General features: G+C 39.2%; 1 protein-coding gene across 8 annotated transcripts in view; it reads left to right on the top strand.

Moving 5' to 3' along the window:
• PCDH15 (protocadherin related 15) overlaps positions 1-21205 on the top strand; it is a 443015-nt gene that overhangs the window by 375774 nt on the left and 46036 nt on the right. For all 8 annotated transcript variants that reach the window (XM_040607327.1, XM_040607329.1, XM_040607326.1 and 5 more), the window contains 2 exons: positions 15744-15959; positions 20274-20362. In XM_040607327.1, coding sequence (XP_040463261.1) covers positions 15744-15959; positions 20274-20362 — 305 coding nt within the window. The remainder of the gene's footprint in view (positions 1-15743; positions 15960-20273; positions 20363-21205) is intronic.

Raw genomic sequence — 21205 nt, 5'->3', positions numbered from 1 at the left:
AAGCTATTTGGTTTCCGTATAATACTTTGTGATACAATCTTTTGTGCAGAGACAGCTACAGTCGCTGTCTTTCCAAGTCAGCTTGTTTCCTCTGCCTTTATTTTGTTACCTCAGCAGGCCTCCTGCATCTTTTTTCACCTTAAGTGTTAGTGGAATAGTTTAGAAGTTGCTGATTCTAGCTTATGCGTGAAAGGGCACAGAAATATGACCTGCTAAGAGTTTTACTTTGACCTCATTATGTGTTTAGAGCACCAGGAATGAAATAGAGAATATCAGAGCTTATTAAAATTGTCCATTGTTTTTTTTTTGTTTTATGGCAGGCCTTCCCAAAGTGTGCCCAGAAATGGCAGAAAAGTGGGAAACTGTTGAACATTGACTATTGGAGAGAAGCCTCTGTAGATGAAACTTGTTTACTTTTTGAACTAGTCCAGAGTATATATGTATTTTTAAAAAATGTAGTGCTTATCATAGGCAAATTTTTTTCCCCATAGTGTCCATATTGATCTTTTCTAGAAACACATACAGCAGTCTAAGTAAACATCTGGGAATGCACTGAAGATAACTTGGAAAGGGATCATTGTAGTATATAGATCTGCCCTATGCCAATTCCTCCCAACCTCCTCTGCAGGCAGATTGTGTTTGAGGCCACAACAGGTAGGGACAGACCTGCTGAATGGGGCTGCTCAGGAATTTCACGTTACAGGCTGTGCTTGGGTAGTGCTGTGGCCGAGCTTGTACTTGCTAGTCTTCTGACTGCAAAAATATGAAGGAGCCTTAATACCACTTTGCCCAGGTGTATTCCTGGTGTAGCAATGGACACTGTTCAGCGGGCAGGATGAAACGTTGCCTGATAGAAAGACCTGTGCTCGGCCCGCGGGGTAATTTGGGGAACCTGAGCAGGTAGAATCAGTTGACAGCTCAAAGTCTGTGCAACTTCTCTTATAGCATGAGTAGGAAAGCACTGAGTAGTTACAAAGAAGTAGCAATCCTGAATGAAAGGGAAGGTATAGGGAGAAATTAGGATGAGAGGAGATAAAAGATATTGGCACCTGGAAAGAGTGATTAGCCCAGAAGGCTTGTTAAAAAAGTATCACATTATCAACTGTGAAGTCTCTGTTCGGACTTTGAAAATTAAGTCAAAGAAGTCCTCTAGCATGTGCAGTGCCTGTGTTTACTTTAAAGATTTATTTCTATGTGATTAAAGAAATCGTGTAGTAAGCAATAAAGCACCATTGTGTTTTGAAATAATGTTTAGGGAAAAAACTGCAGAATTTCCTTTTATCAATTTCTTTTCCTCCATCTTCTGTATTGAGGTTTTAAGGTACACCAGATTTTTATGCTATATAAAATACATAGTGACAAATAACCAGATGTCTGCTTAATTCAATGTAAAGGAAATTTTAGATGCATATTTCTAGATTTTATGGCTAGGTTGATCTGAGACCATAATTGAACAGAGTTTTGAAGGTAGGGGTAATATTTTTGTTAATGTCTTTTTTTCCCCAGACATTTTGGTGGTTATTGCTTCTGGCTATGAACCTTAAAGTGAAGCTTTAACATACTCAAAAATAGGAAACCAAAAATTGTGTCAAATCCATGAACTTTTTAAGTGCTGAAGATAAAAGTACTACACAAAGATACTGGAGTAGATAAAGAATACCAAATAGCAAATTCACTTAGATAAAGGAGTGTTATATGTGTGAATGAAACACACATATGTGTGTGAATGAAACACAAATGAAACACAAGACACAAATGTAAAATTACATTTTGAGTTCATCATACAAAATGTGAACAGGCTGTGAAATTGTACCTGGTTTTCGAAGAGGCATTTCTGATTTCTTAGGTACAGGTATTCATGTGTGTCAGTCAAAGGGATAAGGAGTATGTGAAAAAGAGCTGCCATACAGGTAAGGGACATTTGGGGGTGAAGAGGGGAATCTGGTTTTACCCGCAGAAACATTTGACTCTGAAAAGGTGGTCAGAGCACAGAAAAGGACTATCAAAGTAGGACAGAAAAGAAATTACAATTCTATGTCTCTAACCTGTTTCTGCTAAAACATATGGCAGAATCCTCCCTGACTTTGCTGACAGGCAAAATGGAACAAGGTATAAGACAGAAGTTGTTACTAGGGGATGACATCAGACATAATTGCGTGCTTAGCTAAAGTAAAATTAGAAACAGTTACGAAGTGCTTGTTGCAGAAAATCAGGCTGCGATTTATTGTTCTATTACCAAGCATTTTCAGCAGTTGGTGCTAGTTAGCTTGTTTTCTGTCCTTTAGACAAAAAAGTAATTGTTGTTAGTTAAATACAATGCCCATTCCAATTAGTGTTAACAATAATTAATCAAATTAATGTCTTTCCTTGAAGAGTTCAGGTGAGTAGAATTAAATGAGTAGTTTTCCAAGTTGCAATTTTTAGAAACATTAATAAAGTACACGCATAGTTTGCACTGTATAAATTATTCAGTTTTTGATTCTAATGGGCAAGTTAGGTTCTCAATAGGAGTTTTAAATGCATTTGCTTTCGTCTTCTGCATACCTTAATAGCTGCTAAATTTTTTAATGGCATCTGAGTAGTTTTGAATAGAAACTGATATTGTCAGCATATTCTCATTCTTTCTGTCATTGACAACAACTTTGATGATCCTTGAAGATGGGGTATTTCCCAGCAGAATATTTTTTACAATTGGAAGATGTTAAACTGCGTAATATGCATTATGATGGTTGAAATCATTGTCACTGAGACTCATAGTGGACCAACAATTTCTTATTATGAATAGTGTCACGTTATTTGTCACAGCAATGCCATACAGTCATTGTTACAAAAAAGCATGCAGCACTTCCTGCACACTGGGACCCAATCTTGCCACTTTTTTCCCCTGTACTCCAAGGAGATACTAGCAATAAATGAGTATTAAAGGGGTAGAAGTGACATTTTAATTGGTTTAAGTACATTCCATTATCCTGAGGGAAGAAGACAGTGTTTATTTTAAATTAAAGTATAAGATTGTTGCTGCCAAATAAAGAACAGACTCTGAATTGAGCCAGTGTTTTCCTTGTATTAAACAAAATTAGTCATTCTAGAGGTATAACAGGGACTCTGTTGATTCAGTCTTAGCTTCTTTGTGTTTTCGCTTGATTTTTGTCTGTGACAGATTTTGCTTGAAAACCTGAAAGTTGAAGACTTCTATTAGTAGTGGATGATTTGGATAGTCAGGTCAGTTCTTGGAAAATTCCCAGTCCACCCTTTCTTTGTCAGTCACTGGGGGGGGTATGGAGGGGGGAGTGTTTTTAATACCAACTCCTACTCATCACTCTCCAAGTTGATCACTATCCAATGCCCTTATTTTTATATCCCTTCATATGAATATCCATGCTCCCCTATTGACCTATGTCAGTTTCTGCATCTGTGGACAGGGCTAATATAAGTCATAACATTGTTCTGTACCAGGGCATTTATTGTGCTGTCAATATGTAGAGGTGGTTGTGAAGTGAGATGCTTAAGAAATTGTACAGAGGAGGGGATAAACTGACATCTGTAGAACAGCAGGGCATATTAAAAGAGAAATGAGGACAACCCAATTCAGTGAAGAGGGAATAAGAAAGAAAGAAACAGCATTTGATCAGAGGTGAGATAAGATCCATTTACTGCATTTGTATCATAAAAATGCAACTCAAGGTAACAATGATATATTTCTCATTACTTTTTCATCAGTTGTGTAACTTTTATGTACCATGGAAAGGGATAAATAAGCTGTGAGTGAAGATAATTCACATTGTGAGCACCTACATTTACCTTCTCATGTGAAAGTGATGAAGTACAGCAAAGTTCTCCTTTTTTGAGGAAAACACTTAGCCCAACTGTTGGGTAGGCAACCATTTGGCACACTATTTAATTGGCATCATATAGTAGCAAAAAGTTTTCTGTAACACAACTTCTATAGCGTAATTTACTAGTTAACCATGTTTCAGCAGACCTTCACAGAAAATCACAGTCATTAATTATATTTTTATATTTTAAGCACAGATTTGTGTTTTATTTGCCTCAATGGGTACAAGAAAAATTTCCCAACAAGGGCCTTCTGGCAGTCTGGCAGAAGATGCTACTTCTGGAAGCCCTGTTCTGGCTCTGCTAGCAAGAAATGCCTTTTTTGTGGAGTCGCAGAAAGAGATACTGTTGTTTGAAAATAAGAATTAGATCTATTGCAGGAAAGCAAAGGAAGGGTTTAAATAGATAATACCTGAGTTGAGGTAATCTGTGTACCTATATCTACTTCAGCCTTTTACATCTGAAGATCAGGGTCTGGAATTTCCTGTTAAGCGCAAGTACCAGATAGCGGTTTGACTTCTGTTACAATTTATCCGTGCATTCGTTTTTGAGGAAAGTATCATGACAGAAAACCAAGATCTATCTTGAAACTTTTTCTTTCTCCTAAAAGCTCAAAGTCAAAGCTGTTTGTAGCTTTAGCAGAGGGTTTGAATGAACACCACATTGTTCCTTGTTATGTTCAGATACCAGATATGTTCAGTTTCAGCTTCCTGAAGTTTGCAACGTGTTCCTGAGCTGAGCATCAGAGGCCGGGAGGGAGACCATACTAACATGGCTGCACCAATCGAGAGCTCAGTCTGCTGAAACGCTGGGGCAGCTTTACAAGTGGGCAGGTCTTTTGGGGCACCATGGAGCTGTTTTAACATGGTGCTTCAACCCAGCTCCTGTTGTCTAGTCACTGTGGGTAGAATCACCATGGGAAAAGATCAATGGATGGGTGGATTAATTGCAGTAATAGGAATGGCTGCTATTTAGATATTGATATGGCTCCTGCAGTTAGATGTGATTTACAGGGTATGCCTGCTTTCATTTGCCATTACTGTAATTAAATTAGTTAAGCATAATCATCATAGTGGCAGGCACTTACCAGTAGTTAACGTTTAGTGGCAGTTTAGGCTAATATAATTTTTCCCTTTTATCAAATGGGAGATAGAAATGATGAGCCAAGAGAAGTTAGTTTGGAAGTACTAAATGGTACGTGGTTAACAGTGTAGACACTAAGGAGGTTCAAAAATTATTATCTGGGTAGAAATTCACTGTGTCTTTATTTTATAAAGAGAGTATGCCAGTTACATCAAGCAAGAGGTAAACAATATTTTAAGTTTTAAAAAATGTATCTGGTTTAAAAAGAAAAATAGTCTGAAATGTCAGAACAACATTGGTATTAATACCAAGAGGGGCTTGTATTGCAGGAAAGGACTAACAGCTCTGTTTATGCCCAGATCCTTACCTCCAGGCGATCCCTGCCACACCAAGATCCACAGGGGCTTCTTCCAGCAATTGTCCAGGCCAAGGCATGTATTAAGGTGCCCCCAGGTCTCTTCCTTGGCGTGCAGCTGTGTTTTCCCAGAGGAAAGCAGGGGTATGTGCAGAGCGGTTCCTGCTCAGGCTTTGCCCTGCCTTATTAGTGTCCTGATGGCATTCCCTTTAGCTGTAGGCAGATCTCCAGCTTTGTCTCATTTTAGCATTTAATAAGTTACTCTCAACTACCTCTCTGTCTTTGTACGGTATTATTTACACATAAGAATGCCCCATTTTTTATGAGTGTAATTTATATAAAGATAAGACTACGAGCTTTATGGCCCAATGCAAATACTACAGCTTTCAAATAAAAAAATAAAAAACCCAAACACATTAAGTTCCTCTTTAACATATTTAATGATTTGCTGTAGTCATTAACTTTTAATATAGTAGCTTATATGAATCGGTCTTAGATGAATTTGTCAAATATACTCTGTGGCTTAATCAGAATTTCCCCTCTCCCATCAAAGCACAAGTCTTCCCCTCTTGAAAAACATTTTGTAAAGCACCCGAGTCTTGGTGCTAATTATGCCATGCAGCCTGGTGAGCAGCACTGGGAGTAAGAAATAATGCAACTGCCATGGGCCAAACAAACAAAATGCAGGAGAGAAGAAAACTAATACTGAGTACATAATCTTACACACAAACTGAGCTTAGAGACAAATAGGCCAATAAAATATTATATGAACACTCATCATCATCAAAATGCTTACGTATGTGACTAAGACAAATACTATGGATTGCTTCTCCCAGGTCTGTAAGGTGCAGCCGTTTTTCTGGCAGCAGCAACCACTCTCTTGAAAATATTTATTTGAATATAAAATCCTTTTAGAATAGGATAATATGTTGTCTTGCTCTAGGTTTTTAGAAAGATTACTATAAGTAGATAAAAAGGAACCTTGAGCTTAGAAGAATGCCAGAAATCATTATCAAAGTAACTTTTAATTAGAGTTAATTGGGTTAATGATATACCATATGAATTATTCTACATGAATATGATTGGTTTAAGGCCAGTGTCCTCTGAAAGCTGAAAAGTACTAATGTCTCTTGGAAAATAAATAAAGAACATACTTATTCAAATGGCACTTTTAAACCAATGTTTTAGTCCTTGCAATTTAAAGACCATGTTTATATGGCTAATAGCTCAGCAGGAGATGTGGAGCTGTGTTAAAATACCATTTCTCTTGAAATGATGATTGAGTCTGATTATTGCATCTCAAATCTACAGGCAATTTCACACAGCCATCTTGTTAAGCCTGCTTGTTTCCTCTAAAGCCTATCAAGGATACACAATGCACAGATAAGATCTGTTGAGTCCAGGTTGGTGATTTGATGCAAGGCCAAAGGGCAGTCAGGAGCCATGGTGGGTAGGACAGCTGCAGTACATCTTGGTTGCTGCTTATTTGGGTTTCCCTGTCACTTGCAATGATTGTGTTGTGCCTGCAGTGGGGGAACAGCTAGAACAGAAGTCTGGATAATCACTTTAATTACAGTTCTGGTGGTGCTCAGAAAAAGGTTTCAGGTGTTGGACAGTCCTGATGGGGATTGGTGCTGTAATAACCTCTTATGCTTGCTCCCCTTTTCTGCAATTCTCATTTTTTTCACAGAATTTTCAACATATATGAGCCCATTTCCATGACTAAAGGCCTTTTTGTGCTTTTTGTTATGTGTATATTAATTTTAAACAGATGTAATACTCATAACTACTGATTTATGAATGTTGTGGTTTGAGATTTGTTTTGCATTTTGTTATATTAGAATTAGTTGTTTTTCTTTGCAACTGGTATTTCCATATAACTCCCAGTTTTCTCATCACAATTAGAACTAGACTTCCTTTAGCCACATACACAATATTTTCAATCTGCTCTATAAAAACAGAAACCAACATCAACACAATCTTTAGGGAAATTACTAGTAGGAATTGACTTTTCACTATAATGGTATGTTATTAGCCCTTTCTTTTTAAATGTTACTTGCAGACTATTAATATTTCTCGTTTGTTGAAGTGCATTTAAACAAGGAAATATCTGAGGTCCTCATTCTAGTAAAGAAACTAAGAGGGCTTTTTTCTGAATTACTCCTCAGTTTATAAAGGTATTTTTGTACCGAAAATGTTTGCAGAAAAGGAAGCTTGACAAAATAAATGCCAGTGAATCAGTCTCTGGAAGTGGCTGACCCTATATTTGATAGAAATGGCTGTAATATGAAGCCAGCAGAGAGGTTTGATGATGATAGTAGGAGCCACTGGAGTCTGAAATGCAGTTTCATCCTGAAGGAAACTTGGTTCTTACAGTATGGTTGATCACATCTTCATTTCAGACTTCTGCTGTGTTTTGCGCCCCTTTCTGATAGGCTTAGTAATAGAACTTCATCTTTGTTACTGTTTAAATATCTTAATATGCAGAACAGCAAAATAAAATAAAGCCATTTTATGCTTTTTTTACCTTAATGACATGCAAGAGAACAGCAATTACTCTTCACTTAACTGTAATCCTTGAAAGCAATCTATCATAGCAGTTGCCCAGTACCCTAAAGCAATTAGTAAAACAAATGTTTAAAAATCTGGGTAATGGCTGTGTGTTACATACAGAGAGAATACCAGGATTATTTTTTTGCCCAGACATATTCATCCATGTTAAATCTTCGGTTATTTTCTATTCATGCATATAACCTCTAGATTTATTTTGGTACTTCCTTTTTCTGTGGGATAACAAGTAAATCTTCAGAGTGGCAAGTTTCTATAAAAGTGAGATCCACCCCGAGGCACCTTGAGACAGCCTTCTGCTGTGAAAAACAAAGTGTTCCCTTCTCTAATTTTGCTTTTGTATGTACACAAGAGAACAACTTCTGTGTGAAAATAAACTGCTTTGCCAGCCACAATCTTTTATTATTTAAAATATAATTTATGAATCATAGAGTAATCTGTAGGGAGAAAACATACTTGGTAGAATTGAAAATCTACTTTGAAGCCTATTTGCAGTTACAACAGCACACCCTGAAACGCGCATCTGCTGTAACATCTGGCCTCTGACAGGAAGCTGCTTGCCCTGCTAAGAATAATAATACAGTAATTCCAAGCACACAGGTGATTTACTTCAAAGAATGTATCTCTGTAGAGTGTGTTAGCTTGCTAAACTTTTTACTATAAAAGCCAGTACTATTTTTTTCCTTTGGCAGCCTTCAGAAAAACTACTACTACCCTTTGTGATTTTTTTTCAAATGTAATATTAGATTATTTCAATTACTATGTCATTTTCCAGCATTTTTAAGACTGTTAGTCCTGCACATGCCTTCCAGAGTAAGGTACCTTCTACAGGGGCTGGAAGGGGGAAGTATACCTGGAGTGTTCACAATGCTGGGTCATTCCCATCCCATCCCATGGATCAACTGTGTGGTCTGCCCTCCCTCCCAGCACACACATGTAAACCTACTGTATTGAGCGCTAATTGCTATTGGTATAGCAGAAAATGCTATAAACCCAATGTTTCTCTCATGTTTTAACTCCAGCCAGCAACCAAGTTGCTCGCTCGCTTCCCCCACAATGGGATAGGGGAGAGGATCGGAAGAGTAAAAGTGAAAAAACTCATGGTTGAGATAAAGACAGTTTAACAGGTAAAGCAAAAGCCGCACACGCAAGCAAAGCAAACCAAGGAGTTCATTCACTGCTTCCCATGGGCAGGCGGGTGTTCAGCCATCCCCAGGGAAGCTGGGCTCCATCACGCGTAACGGTTATTTGGGAAGATAAACACCATAATGCCAAATGTCCCCTCTTCCTTCTTTCCCCAGCTTTATATACTCAGCATGATGTTTAATGGTATGGAATATCCCTTTGGCCAGTTCAGGCCAGCTGTCCTGGCTGTGTCCCCTCCCCATTCCTTGTGCCCCTCCAGCCTCCTCTCTGGCAGGGCCTGAGAAACAGAAAAGTCCTTGACTTGGTACAAAAGTTACCCAGCAACAACCAAAACCATCAGTGTGCCATCAACATTGTTCTTACATCAAATCCAAAACACAGCGCTGCACCAGTTATTAAGAAGAAAATTAAACCTATCCTCGCTGAAATCAGGACAGTTTCTAACGTTTTTTAAAATAGAAGCTTGGGAACACCCCTTACTCAACAATTTTCCCATGAGACAGCCTATCCAAATCAATCCATGTTTCCACACCTTGGGGTTTTTGTCACCATTGGAGGAAAAAGTTTACAATTCTCATTCACTTTTTTTTCTTACTACCTGTATTTCTCAGAAGTTTCCGTGGGGCTGGGGTTTAATTGGAGTAGGCCCATCAGTGATCAACAATATGCTTAGCAGAGTCCGTTCTTTTCCTCTGTGTGCACCTTTGCAAGTATGCCTAACAAATGATGCATTTAAGGCATGAATTAGGTAATCTTTGGTTCCATGCAGCATTCTTGAAAGGTGATTATTTTACATTTCTCAAGTCTGCAGATTTCTGCAGGGAATATCACAGTGTGAGGTATAGCTATGGCTGCACAATCACAGAGTTACAGTAGGGCATTTATCCCCTCACCTAGAAAGACTTGTAAAAGCAATGCCATGTGGCATGATATTGTCACCAGAATTGTCAGTGGCTTCTTTGGGGTAAGCATTAAAATCTTCATTAACAGTAACTCCTGAAGCTATTGCATAATCATCAGACAGTTACATTTTTTATCTTTATCAGCTGGAGCTAAATTCAAACTAGCTGCTTAGAGTTAAATGCAATTGTTAATTTTAAATGTTTTCCAGTCTCCCCAGCAGAGTCACCCTTAATCATGAGCCTGAGGATGCTAATAGGGCTTGTAAAATGAATGGGACTGGGCTGCTGGGTTTTTTTCTTCTTCCTAGCAGATGGCAGGTTCAATTGTTTCCAATCAGTTGCTGGCACAAAAAATAGCTTTTAGAGCAAGACCATTTTTGCCAGTAGGAATTTACAGATTGTTGAATATTTTTCAGCTCTGAAGCCACATCTGCCATTGTACTGTTTTAGAGGCGGTTTTGGTTTGTGATTGTATAGACACTTAAGCCAGTAAGTTTGTTGTAGCTATTGCAGTTTCCCTCTTTTTCCCCTGTATTTCTTCACTACAGTGCTCTTTTTCACAGCTACCTGTCTCTAGCACTTTCAAACTCATGGTCATCAGTTTGGTTTTGCCATAGTCTGCCTTGGAAAATTGTAGCTTTGCATCTCCTGGCATCTGCTTCTCAAACTTAACCTCCTTTACAGAGTTCTTTCCACCAAATTCTCAGCTGTGAGATATTTGGACAGCTTTTAGGGACAGCTGCTGTGTGAGGTGCTCACGTGCAACCCAAGTCTTGTGTTAATTACACCAGAACAACACATACTAAGACAAACTGTAACTGGTTACAGAGGCACCACTGAAGGGATCTCCATCACTCCTGGTTTTCAGCTCATTTATTTTCATCTCTTGTCTTCTAGACATGCAGCTTGGCTCAGCTCTAGCGAGTCCTTTATATTTCCATACTTGAGCTAATATTTTTTCCCTCTCAGTCCTCCTAAAGGTGAAAACCAAACTAAACAGGAAGTACCCTTCTGCTTCCTCTCTGTTTTGAGGGAACAGATGTGTTAAAAGCACTTTTTGTTGGCAACAAAGCAGCTGTACAATTCATCCATTTGCTGCTGTGGTGCTGGGCTGAATTAGACATTGCTTCTCTGAGAGTGAACCCTGCACTGACAGCGTCCGTCTCTTGGCTGCCTCTGCAGTGCCAGGAATTTTAACGTTTCTAATAGCTTGCCACGAGTTGTGCTGGCAGTCCTTGTGGAGGGGATGTAGTTACCGAGATTGCTTGGCTTATTAATCTTTTTTCTCCAAGAGAGATAGCTGCCAATATAATTATAAAAAATAACTGTTAATGACTTTGCAGTAAATACCCTCAATACTAGGGCCTAAAGCAGCATATTTCAGGTGATACCTGGCTGGTGTAATGTGGTTTTGTGATGGGGTTAGGGAGCACCCTAACAATTGTGCCTCTTCCTCCATGGGAGAGGATGGGTAAGGGCTGGAGGCAGCGTGCAGTGATGCCGATGAAACTCCATTTGTGTGAGCATGCTTACGCTCAGTTACAGGAAGGTTGAATTTGGCCTGGTAATTCCTAAAATCATACATATTTATCAGTACTCAATCACAGCAGAGTTTAGGAGGCATCTATATTTCTTTCACATAACAAAAGGAAGATATACTGCTGTAATATTAAGATTAAGTATAGCTCTTTCTCTTCTTTGACAGTCATAATGCAACTCTTGAGATGTCGTATATCTCTTCCTAATAAAGTGTCAAAAATATTTACCTTCAGGACAAATTACGAGAATAGCAAACATCCTTACTCTGTACTAAAGGAGTTGGTACATTAATGTCAGCAGCTCACAAGCTCTCTCTGGTGGTCCTGCAAAGCTGAACGTTGCACTGGGTGGCAATTAGGTTTGATCAAAGGATAAAGAGTGGAGAAAGGGGGGCGGGGGAATAGAAACAGCAAAGTTAAAGTTAAAACATTTGGAATTGGAATCTGGTGATTTTTACGAGTTCCTCAGGCTGTTTTGCACCTGGCTTTGCTCATCTGTGTGTAGATGGTTTCTGGAATGGAAATAGCCTGAACTGTAGTGATACAGAGGCCATCGATTTCTCTGGAAAGTGCCATTTAGTTCTCAGAACTTCTGAAAATTAACTTGTAGCCTGTCTACCAGCTTTGGGCGTCTGAAATGTAGGCTTTTAGAGGCTGCATGCTTAAAATTTCAAAATGCCTCTTTCACTGGGAGTTTCATGCATAAACTCAGCTGCAAGACTTACCGTACCGTTACTTCTAAGCAACTACAGTAGTGTTTTGACATTTGTTCAGAAAGCCTGACTTTATTTAATGTGTGTGCTTGCAATATCAATATCCTAATTTGGATCCAAATTTTGTTTGTCCTTAGTTGCACACAGATACAAGTGTGAAATGCTGAAGGTGAAATTGACTTCTGTTGTTATTGAAACAAACTACTATTAAAAGTCTTATCTTTCTGTTCAGAAAGAATTTGCTGATATTAAAAAATATGATAGCCTTATGGCCCAGCTGAACCACTCTAATAAATTCATTTTAACAAAGAAATTGGCTTTTTATTGAAAGGGTGTAATGCTCATCCTGCATGGCAACTCCAGAGAGCCTTTGCCAGTTAGCTGGGCAGTTGCTGTAAATCCTGTCTCACTACAGTGCAGACCCCAAAGGAGCCAGATCAGATATTGCTCCCCTCCCTGATGCTATGTGCCTCATATCCCAAAGAACATGCCACATGGGGTTACAGGATATTTTGGGTTTTTTTCCCCCCAGCTCCATTACCAACATGCAAAGCTGAGTGTGGATAGGTCAGTGGGTTTTTCCAGACTTGTCTTTTCTGTATTTGCCCATACTTAGATGCATGCACAGTGATTTGTTAGGTATGAGGCAAGGAAATTATTATTTAAAAAATTTAGCTGGTCTGCATCACCATGAAATAGTTTTCAAAGAGGTTTCTTCCTTGTCTCTTGGGTGGCACATAGGCGGCCTTTTAGCTGGATTGCAAAACACTATTTTTTATGTATTCAAGTGTCTCCTGCTGTTTGTTTACTCAGAGCAATTTTAGTAGTAACAGTAATCACACGGAATCTTTTAGTTGTAATTTTAAGACTTCCTTTGCATTTAGTTAAAAACAGATACTTGAAAAGAAATACCTGATTTTTATATGTGTACAGGGTACCCATGCCCAGGTAGGAGCTGAGGGGTCTCTGGGAGGAGAGGCTGGGGCTGCCCCAGGCCAGGCACAGCCCCTTCCAATGGCTCCAGGGCCAGACACAGCTGAGGTGGTGTTTTAAGTTTTGTCTTTGTTTCTCACCATCCGAATATATTTTATGGCAGTAAATTAAACTAATTTTCTTCAAGTTTAGTCTGTTTTTTCTGTGATAGTGATCGATAAGTGAGCTCCCTGTCCTTACCTCAACCCGTGAACTTTTCCACCCTGTTGAGGAGGGGGTGAGAGAGTGGCTGGGTGGGCCTTGGGCAAGTGGCCAAGATCAGCCTGCCACGACATGCTAATTTAAGAACACATGAGGTCAAACTGTGGTGGGACTAAGATTCCTATATGGTCACTGAAGCTGTATTGCTGCAGGAATGAAGTTAACCTGTTGTGCAAATCAGGCATTTATGCACTTCTTAAAAGGGCTGACTTGAGCTCGGTGCTGAGTGCTCACATTTAGTTTTCAGCCCGTAATGACTGTTAGCACCTGCATATCAACCTGATTTTTAGGTACAGCCACTTTCTCGCTTCCTTGTGCCATATAGCTTGTTTTCACATATATTTGTTCCTTCAGCAATTTACTTGTCAAAGCTAAAGCCAAAAATGAGCCTAGTCCTGAAAATCCACCTGTCAAGCTCCCGTCTGCTGGTTTCGTGATGTTTTGGGGTTGTATTTACCCATGCCAGTTGGATAGCAGGAGTGCTGTGGAAAAGCTCACTGATATCTTTACCTTTTGACTGACAGAATAAGGTAAATTTCAGAAAGCTTTTAACCTTCCCCATCTTTCCTAAAAATGCTAATAAAGGGGTTTGAGATCACCCAAGAGGTAGTAACCTTGATTTTAAAAGCCTTATAAAAATGTTATAGAAGCAGAGAACACAAACACTTTAACACGTTTTATATTTATGCTTTTCGTAGCCAAGCCAGATAAAGCTTTGTCAATTTAGAGGAAAACAAAATATTTACCAAGGATGCAAGGACCATTTTAAACAGTTCTGTCTCTGTGATGAGTGGCAGCCAGGGTCATTGTGGGAGCTCATCTTTTGGGCAGCTCAGCAGGGCAGCAGTCTGCTATATGAAACATGTTTGCTACCTCTAGATAAACCAGCTCAGATATTATTGCTTAAGCGCTGTATAGTTATATCTATTCCATCTGGTCTGATAGCAGTTGGAGTAGCATGGAAAGCGCATACAGCTTTGAGTACCTAGATCGTTCATCTGTGTGGGTATCTCTTGATGGTGTGCGGTGCAATCACTGAGGTGCGTAGATTTGCTTGTTGCATCTCCTCACTGGTATTCCCTGAAAATTATCAGAAAATAAAGACAAAATAGGAGTTAGTAATTTACTAAGTTTCCACCTTACAGATCTTGTCCACTGGTGGTGAGGAAACAATTAATGATGATCAGCGGCTGTTTAGTGAAGGCTTAATGACCTTGCACAGATAATGCTTTTATAGGTGGCAGTGGCTTATCATGGTAAGCTATTCATGCAGCCATAAACCCTGACTAGATTGCGACGGTTTTGTTTTTAAGTCATGGTGAAGTGCAGATTTTACACAGACACCTGCATCTTTTTGAAGTTAAGGGTGTTTTTTCTACAACATTAGTTTAAGCTACAGGCTTAAGAAGTCATGCCAATATTTTGATAAAAGCCTACTAATAGATGCTGAAGTGTCCCAGATGCTGAGGCAGTGCCCAAGTCTAATGAGCGGGCAAATGTACAAGTGAAAATTAGCTACCATCTCGCTGACCCCTTCCATAATGGAGGACATGAAAGCATTATAAGGGTCCTCAGAAACACTCGTATCTGAATATGGGTACTACCTTTTGAACAGGAGTATCATTTGTACAAAGGAGCAGGTCTGGAGAAGCCATAACAGGGTTACGCAGGGTTGCCAGGCACAAGGCAGGTGACATAACATAGCTCAGAGGGCTGCCTCATTGCTGCCAGCACTGTGTCCTAATTCTGCAGCAGTTCAGCAATGGGAGAATGCTAGGGCAGCTTCGTGTCCTATGCTGGGTCTGTACATTGGATCCATTGTGCAGCATTTCAGGAATGCCACACAATCCTTTTTTTTTTTTTTTTTTTTTTTTTTTAATAAAAAATTATGACATTACTCCAAAAATACATGCGCTCAATCAGTGAGAGTGCAGAATATCTCTAAGAAGAGGGAAGAAAGAGGGAAGACATTCATATTGTGTAAGTTTGTGAATGTGTTGCTGGTGGTTTTTTTCTTTAATATTTAATTGTTGACAAGAATTTGGCAGTGGATGCTTCTTAGAATTGAACTCTTCTTACCTGTATAGTTTGTTGCAGACTTGAAAAGTCCATTTATATTTGTCGGGGGTTTTTTTGGATTTTGGGTTTTTGTGGTTTTTTTTCTTTTTAGCAGTTTAGTGTGCCAACACAGGAGAAAGAAATTGCTGGAAAAGCAAAACTGTATGCAGCAAAGTTAAATGAACCATTTCAAGTAATAGAAATATCTGCTGTCTGTGATCTACTTTTTTAAATGTCAGAGTGGAAGAAATTTGCTGGACCAATATGTAATTTTATTTAAAGGACAAGGTTAATGATTCTTTGCATGCATGTTTACTTTATTTGCCTCTGCTTGTTTTCCTTTTCCTATCAGGCTGATGATAAAGACACTGGGAATTACAGTGCCATGCAATACAGACTCATCATTCCTCCAATCAAGGATGGTAAAGAAGGTTTTGTGATTGAAGCTTACACTGGGCTAATAAAAACTGCTATGCTGTTCAAAAATATGAGAAGATCCTATTTCAAGTTTCAGGTCATTGCAACTGACGATTATGGAAAAGGACTGAGCAGCAAAGCAGAAGTACTTGTAAGTATGAGCCAGGCATTATCTTTACAGAATAATTCCTGAGGAAATTCACACACTACACAAAGTTTTATTCCAGGCAGACCTATAGGATGGCCATAAACTGTGTGTACTTAATCTGTTTAAGTCACTGAAATAAAGCTTTATCTTGTGCTCATGTCTCACAGGAGAGATACTGATCTCAGTTACCACACTAGACATGAGGTTCAGTATTTTATTGATTCAAGGGGCTATCATTAACGGTTTAATTTAGATCCTAATTGTTTGCATTAAACATGGACCTAGGTTATGTTTTGGGTGCTTTGAACCCAGATGGTAGCAAAAAAAGTGCTGGTTTCATGCATTAGAAGTATCAAGCAAGTCAGATCTGTGTGGCTGGACACAAGCGTTTACAGATCGTATCCACCTGTTCCATAAGCCAGCAAGGTGCAGCCAGCTCCTGTATCAAAGCTGTGAAGCAGAGTTAGCATGGTAACCCCAGTAAATAAGCCAAGCTGCAAACTTGCTAACTTGGGCTGTATTCTGTTAACATGAATATGTAACTTGAGATCTGGTGTATCATGCTGTGGAGGCAAATATCTCAGCAAACAGTCTGGAAAGGTAGAATTCAGGTGACTTACTGGGGAAAGCCAAGGTTGCCATGTCTTAGTTGGCTATGTCTTAGTTACTCATGTCCAGAAGGGAAACAGATACAAGGTATAATTTTGGGCTGAAACTGTACTTTCAAGTTTTCAGGGAAGCAACATTTCAAAACTGGCACCACCTTTAGGCCTTGAGCTCGGGGGTTTGTGCTGAGTGAAGGACATTGACTTGGTGCAGTCCCAGAAACTATCAAAGCTTAATTTCTTTAAAGCCTCTATAACTTGATGGATTGGATTAATATTAGCATAATGTCATAGGGATGAAGTGCATTATCTAGTTCATGGGAACACTGTCAAATGATACAGATGATAGCCATAATACTTGGTATATTGAGTTATGCAGGAATTCAGCAAATAAACATAATGTATGATGTCCTCATGCTTGACCTCCCAAAATGATAGGGCATTCTCATGCAATTTATGCAGTAATGGTATATTAAAATATAGCCAGAAGGTATCGACATTAAAATTAGAAAGTGAAGTATGTCTCATTAATTTATAGAGGTATCTTTAGGTTGTCTGAGTGAGTGATGATGAGCAGTACACTCTGTTTTTGAGGAAGGTGTGAAAGTTTAGAGTAGCTGTAGATACAATGACAGACTGACACCATTCCACCATGAAAGTTTGGGTTTGCACTCAGCATGATCCATATGTGAAGATCCTTTCTAACTAGACTAAGCTGTTCCTGGGCTTCATCATTTGATCAGAATTTGTCCTACTGTCACTGTGGTGTCAGGTTCTCACACTAGGAGGTGTTACTCCTTTCAATACAAGCTCAAGGAGTGCGCATAGATGAAGGAAATCAGTTTAATTACTCACATGCAAAAGAATAAGATGTGACAGAAGAAGATAGGCTTACACTGGGAGGAGGTCTAGGGAAAAGAAGTGTGGCAACACCAGAGGGGCAGTACTGGGAAGAACCTGATCAGAGCAAGGTATCCTCCAGAACTGGGGCCAGGAGGCTTCCTCAGAGCACTTGCACAGCTCTGTGAGCAGCGGAAGCTGCCAAATCCATTGGTAAAATGTCTTCATGCTGTAGGGGACCGTCAGAGTGAAGGATATCGGTCTGTTCCTGCTGACTGGGACTGGCAGGATGGCTCAAGTTCAGACATCTGTGGGTCTACAGTTTGGTTCCATGCGATGGAATTTCCCTTTTTATCTTCTGTGAGATAAAAGAAAGAAATAAGAAATGACGTTTTAAAGTAAGTTTGCTGTCAGTAAGCACTTAAAGGTATTAAGTAAGTGTGGATAGTGAACATTCACTATGATATGATCTTTAATCAAATGTTTGTTGGGGTTTGGAGGAGGGTCCCAAGGCCCCTTCCTCATTGAGCTGTCAGCATTAGCTACTCCCAGGAATCCATTGGTGCTCTACAACGATCAAGACTGTAGGCTCTGCCTTGTTTGCTTTCAAAAATTGTGAAGTACCTAGTGAATGAAGCATGGGATCAAAGCGATGTTGCTTACAGGCTAGTGGTTATCAACAATTATATGTTTTCCCTGCCTCAGCTGAAGACTTCCAGTTGGTTGTGCTGCTACTCTGATTTAACGTGGAACTTTCCTATTCCCAGCAATGTGTTCTTCAGCTACTTATGGACATGAGACATCTGAACATGCTGACTTCCAGCCCTATAATTGAGGCTGGTGCCTGCTATTTAGGAGCAGAGCACCTGGGTGTATTTTTTTTCTCAGTAGACAGGAAGTAGCAAAAGCTTTTAAAGGAATGGTGGGTTGGGTGATAACTGTGCCCCAAAAACCTTGCAGAAAGCAGTGATGGTGGTGCCTCAGGAATAGCCTTGGCTTTCCCACACCTCCCACCTCTGCCCCAAGCATGCTTCTGTCTCTTCTCCAGTGGAAGGGAACGGTTTTTCCCAGCTTTTGTTACAATGTAATTAAATTGGGCTTAGTTCCTCAACTTAATGCTATTATTAATAATTGAAAAATGGAAGCCTTTACAAGTGTGGACAGAAAGCAAGTTAATGTTACTATAGTAGCTTTAACTTTTTATTGACTTATATTGAACACCCTATTCTACTGTAGCTTGTTATGAGTGTGGGTTTATTTGTATTTTTGTATATGAACAAGTAGTTGTAATTGTATTACAATTATATCAAAAGAACTATTGCCTTTTTTTAAGTGTTACATTTATGCAGTAGTCAGTACGTAGGGGCACAGGGGTTGCTTGAATTGGTTAATGTAGTTAATTCTATTAATCTGATCACTGCTTTAGAGTTCCTTTCAATGATCTTAGTCTAAAATTCAGTTTGAGTTCATTATAATTCAGTTTTTCTTACACAGTAGTCTGTACGTGCTGATCAGTGTATCTGATGACATTTCAATAACATTTAAATATTTAAAGTTAAATTAAGCTTCAAAGCTGGTGACTCAGTGTTTGATGTGAAAGTGTGTATTATTGCTTGCCTGCTGAAGTGCTTACAGGGCTCAGGCTTCTCTTGAAAATCGGGGGTTGTTTGTTTGTTTTAGAATAGAATTGGCTTACTCTCATTTTTAAATTTATTGGGTTTAACTTTGTCCTAATTTTCCAAATTTACCTCCAGAATCCTCTATAGGGAGTATAGGTTTGGAGTGTAATGTTTGCCATCAGGTCTATATGGACATAAGCCAAGTTTTAGGAAACGTTTTCTCCACTAGTATGGGACGGTAACTGTTCCTTTCACAACCTAAGAGGAGGTTGGCTGTGCTAGTGAAGAAAGAGCTATTAGAAAATGAAAAAATATTAAAAGGGAGCAAAAAGCATGCAGTCATTTCACTGGAAGGCAGCCTTTTCCTGGGATAAAAATAGCTTCAGGAGACTAGATCGGGAGATGCGCACAGCGTTTGCCATCTCTGCTGAATATGAAGCATGCATGTAGTCCCTTGTGCATGCTGACTGTCCAACCTGCCATTGAGAAACAGAAGAGTTACACTGTGGTTTTGTAGCAGAAAACACTAGTGTGAGATACTTGCTCTGAGGTCAGTCTGTTCTTTGGTGGAATCCTGGAATTTTTTATTTATTTATTTTATTTTTTAAACAAAGCACACAAGTATTGGGTGTATTAGAGAGAATTTTTTTCTGGCATATTAAAGAAAAAAGTTAAGTTGTAAAATGTACATGGTTATGTACAAGTTTATGCTATATAGAGGGAGAAGCTTAAAAAAATAGGAGATTCAAATAAAAACTTTCACTGATAAGTTCAGACTAAATGGACAATTTCCTCGGTGATTTTCTAACAAAGTACCATTGATTTAGTTGAATTAATCTTGTATTTGCATTTACATTGGTGAAAATTGCATATCTCCAAGGTTGGATATTCCTAGTCAAGTCATAAAAAATACCAAAATGCTAAGTAATTTTGAATATGGCACTTGCAAGAGCAGTGATTCTGTAAGTAAAGTCTAAGCTATGAAGAAGAGGTTTCGTAGTCCCCACCTTAAAAATCATTAATTCTGATGTAGTCCTGCAATTACAGCTCTAGTTAAACTTTTGCCTGCTGTTCATTGGTTTTGGCTGCCAAACAAAGCATGATTTCCCAGCTCTTTTATTCAGAATTAGAAGTGAGAAATCCATCTATCAGGGCATGGCTGTGAAGGCAGGAAAGTAATTATTCCATTCTTTTTGTATCAGGAGTATGTAATGCATGGGAGCGCCAACTGAATTTCACTCTTTTGTTTCCAGGTCTCTGTGGTCAATCAGTTGGACATGCAAGTCATCGTCTCTAATGTTCCTCCCACCCTTGTGGAACAAAACAAAGAACAACTCATAGGGTAATAAATTTATTTACTCTACAAATATCAAGACAATTCCCTGGTTTTGTGTTGAGATTCAGCGAGGAGTGCTCCCTTTATGCCATGATCTCCCTTTTTGCCAAAAGACTTGAAAATGAGAAAGCAGATGGTTTGATGGGGAGCACAACTGCCCCCCCCTGCCCCCAGCTGGCTGGAGTAACAGCACTGGCCCCTCCAAATCCGTATTTTGCTCGTCCTCTGGAGATGGCAGAGGTACAGCACTCCTTTGCTTGTGCATTCACCCACTTTGCAGACTGAAATTTGCTTCAGAGCTGCCCCTAATACAGACCCGTAATGGAGCCTCCAAACACTGAGCACAGAAACTGCAGCTGTCAAAATCTGGGATGTAAATAAAGCACATCTCCAAAAGGCTGGGGCAGCATGTCTCAGTGAGCTGTATTGCTTTCTCAGTGAGCTGTATTGCTTCACTGTGATTTTATTTGAGCAACGTGGCTGTAAGGGAAAGCAGAATTTAGAAAATTTATACTGGTGCAATTAATACCACTAACATCATTACATGACATTTTAATTGCAAAAAACTGGTAACAAGGTGTCATTATTCAGGCCTAGCAGGTATAAAATGTTGCAATGGGGCGGGGGGTGGATGGGGTGGTAATTGGAAACATTAATGCTTTGCAATAAAAGCAATGCATTTTACTATACTGGAAGACAGCTACAATCCTTTTGGTCAAGTATGTTTTGTTAGCACTCATACATCACGACATCATCAGCTTCCAGGACTCAGGTTTTCACTTGTAGCTTCTTTTTGTAAGACAAGGACAGTTTTCTGTACTTTGTGTCATCAGCCATATAAACATGAAT

The sequence above is a fragment of the Falco naumanni genome, chromosome 9 (assembly GCF_017639655.2).
Source record: "Falco naumanni isolate bFalNau1 chromosome 9, bFalNau1.pat, whole genome shotgun sequence".
Taxonomy (NCBI): Eukaryota; Metazoa; Chordata; class Aves; order Falconiformes; family Falconidae; genus Falco; species Falco naumanni.
Note: the sequence above shows the minus strand (reverse complement) of the source record. Positions and strands in the feature narration are given on the sequence as shown.